This window comes from Rattus rattus, chromosome 2, assembly GCF_011064425.1.
Source record: "Rattus rattus isolate New Zealand chromosome 2, Rrattus_CSIRO_v1, whole genome shotgun sequence".
NCBI classification, from domain to species: domain Eukaryota; kingdom Metazoa; phylum Chordata; class Mammalia; order Rodentia; family Muridae; genus Rattus; species Rattus rattus.
In genome coordinates this window covers 174,613,992-174,617,054 of record NC_046155.1, presented here as the reverse complement: position 1 = coordinate 174,617,054, position 3,063 = coordinate 174,613,992, and the positions used below count along the sequence as shown (strand labels likewise).

At 43.1% G+C, this 3,063-nt stretch overlaps 1 protein-coding gene across 1 annotated transcript; it reads left to right on the top strand.

Moving 5' to 3' along the window:
* LOC116894514 (vomeronasal type-1 receptor 1-like) lies at positions 1 to 921 on the top strand. Its single transcript, XM_032896215.1, has one exon. It carries the CDS (start codon positions 1 to 3, stop codon positions 919 to 921), a length of 921 nt encoding a protein of 306 aa, XP_032752106.1.
* Positions 922 to 3,063: the final 2,142 nt, after the last annotated feature.

The following is a 3,063-nucleotide window of genomic DNA, read 5'->3' as shown; positions in this document are numbered from 1 at the left end:
ATGGATACAGTAGTTTATACAAACTTAAACTGGGGAATAATGTTCCTCATTCAGACCACTGCTGGAATCCTAGGCAACTCCTTTCTCTTTCATATGTATAACTTCCCATTTTTCACTACACAAATGGTGAGACCCACAAACTTGATTATCAATCAGCTCATCATATCAAACCACCTGGTCCTTCTCTCCAAAGGGATCCCTCAGACAGTGACCACTTTGGGGTTGACATCTTTCCTGGAAGATGCTGGGTGCAAATTTGTTCTCTGTTTGTACAGAGTGGCCAGAGGTGTCTCCCTCAGTACCACCTCCCTCCTCAGTGGCTTTCAGGCCATTAAGCTTCACCCCAATACTTCTGAGTGGCTGAGTCTTAGAATTAGATCCTCAAAGTGGATTGGCACCTGCTGTTTCCTTTGCTGGATGCTGCAGCTCATGCTCAATATACATGTAACCATTATTGCAAATGCCCCACAGAATACGAAAAACCTGACTTCCAAAGGAATCCAGAGATACTGTTACTCCACCACCCCTCAGAGATTTGTTTTTGTACTAATAGCAATGATAATAACCCTAAGTGATACAATATGTCTGATCATCATGGCCTTGGCCAGTGGCTCCATGGTCCTTGTCCTACGCAAGCATAAGCAGCAAGTCCAGTACATCCATAGACACAGCCTGTCCCCAAAGCCTGCACATGAGAACAGAGCCACGCGGACTATCCTGATCCTAGTGACCATGTTTCTCTCCTTTTACCCTGTAGCTGCCATCTTATCACTTTGCATAACACAGACTGTGAATCCAAGCCATTGGCTGATTACCATGTCTGTGCTGATTTCCCTGGCCTTCCCAACACTCAGTCCCTTTGTGCTGAATTTCACCAAAACTTGTGCCCCTCAGTTCTGTTCTTTTGGTCAAAGAAAATGAATCGCCCAACTATGGCCTCTGAGTTTTGAGTTTTCTCTAGGATATGTCCAATTTTATATAATTTGCCATCAATATTAATAATCATATATGCTTGTGATCATGCTTGGTAATATGCAAAACTTTGGAATTTAGTATCAATAATCAGGATGGTTATTTCTTCACACTGATCATTACATTCCCAAAAAATGAACATGGTTCTTCTGCCAAGAAACCGTGTAGGTTGACCTGTCCCTTTGTTTTTCCTGATCCAGTCCCCTAATCTCATAGCCAGCTCAACAGCAAAACACAAGTCTAAGTTTGTCTCCAACTCTTGAGATCCCACAATTATTCTTCTCAGAATCCCCTTCCTTATACTTGTTGCTTTGTTCCAGCCTCCAACTCCAACAGGCCCTCCTTGATAACACAAAGGTCACTCCTTCCTGGGAAGCAGATACATGGGTGAATATTTTCACTTCTCCTTCTGTTCCTCCAGATCCAATTTCTCAGTCTCATGTAGCAGAACACCTGCTGCAGTCTCTCCCCTCTGACCTAATCCCCAAGATATGAGCAAGATTATCCTCTCCAACCTTCCTTCCTCCATCCCATCCTATTACCACAGCCTACAATAGGAGCAGGCATTTCCAGGGAACACAGGATCTTCCCAGGCCAGGAAAATAAGTAAGATAACTAAAATGTTCCCCATCCCCTCAACTCCTCTATACCAATCCCAGAGTCTCATCCCTTACTTTGCAACAGATCACTTGCTGCAGCCTTCCTGCCCCTAACCATACCCATATATCCTGATGATCCCAAGTACCTTCCTGTTCCTACCCATACTTTTTGCTTTATCCCAGGCCCTAAATCTAGTAGGCACTTCCTGATAAACCATAGGCCATTCCTGACACAAAAGCTGGTAAGCTGACTGCAAGTCTTCCCCTCTCCTTCCATTTCTCCATATCCAAACACCAAGTCTCATCAAAGAAGTAGTAGACCTTCAGGGACAAACTTCCTTCGTTCTTTACTCCTATTCCTAGGAGAGTAAATAAGCAGATCTTGGTGGAATGAACTACTTTCTTCCATTCTATAAATCTCTTCAGATAACCAACCTATCCCATTTCCAAAGTATCAGCTCTTAATAGACAGAAATATATTTACCTAGAATCTCTAGTACCCATATCTATCATGTTCACTTGTACTCATCCTTCATGTATTTGCTTCTTTTTGTTCTAGAACTTTCGAGAGTGCTGTGACTCTACTAGTGTTTGTTTTCTCCAGTAACTTTTTGGAGGAACTCAGAGCTATGACTTTTCCTCTTAGCACTGCTTTCATTGTGTCTGATATGTTTGAGCATGTTGTACTTTCATTTTCATTAAATTTTAAAAAGTCTTCAATTTATTTTTTTTTAAATTTCCCCATCTTTATTAAATTGGGTATTTCTTATTTACATTTCAAATGTTATTTCCTTTCCCAGTTCCCAAGCCAACATTCCGCTAACCCCTCTGTCTCTCCGTCTACATGGGTGTTCCCCTCCCCATCTTCTCCCCATTACCACCCTCCCCCCAAGAATCCTGTTCACTAGGGATCCAGCTTTGGCAGGACCAAGGGCTTCCCCTTCCACCGGTGCCCTTACTAGGCTATTCCTTGCTACCTATGCAGTTGGAGCCAAGGGTCAGTACAAGTTTAGCCTATGGGTAGTGGCTCAGTCCCTGGAAGCTCTGGTTGGTTGGCATTGTTGTTCATATTGGGTCTCGAACCCCTTCAAGCTCTTTCAGTCCTTTCTCTGATTCCTTCAATGGAGTTCCAGTTCTCAGTTCAGTTGTTTGCTGCTGACATTCTCCTATATATTTGCCATATTCTGGCAGTATCTCTCAGGAGAGATCTATATCCGATTCCTGTCAGCCTGCACTTCTTTGCTTCATCCATCTTATCTAGTTTGGTGGCTGTATATGTATGGGCCACATATAGGGCAGGCTCTGAATGGGCGTTCCTTCAGCCTCTGTTGTAAACTTTGCCTCCCTAGCCCCTCCTAGGGGTATTCTACTTCCCCTTTTAAAGAAGGAGTGAAGTATCCACATTTTAGTCATCCTTCTTGAGTTTCGTGTGTTCTGTGCATCTAGGATAATTCGAGCATTTGGGTTAGTATCCACTTATCAATGAGTGTAT

Excerpts from the sequence above, each read along its gene's own strand:
- LOC116894514 (XM_032896215.1), top strand. The coding sequence starts at position 1 with ATGGATACAGTAGTTTATACAAACTTAAACTGGGGAATAATGTTCCTC.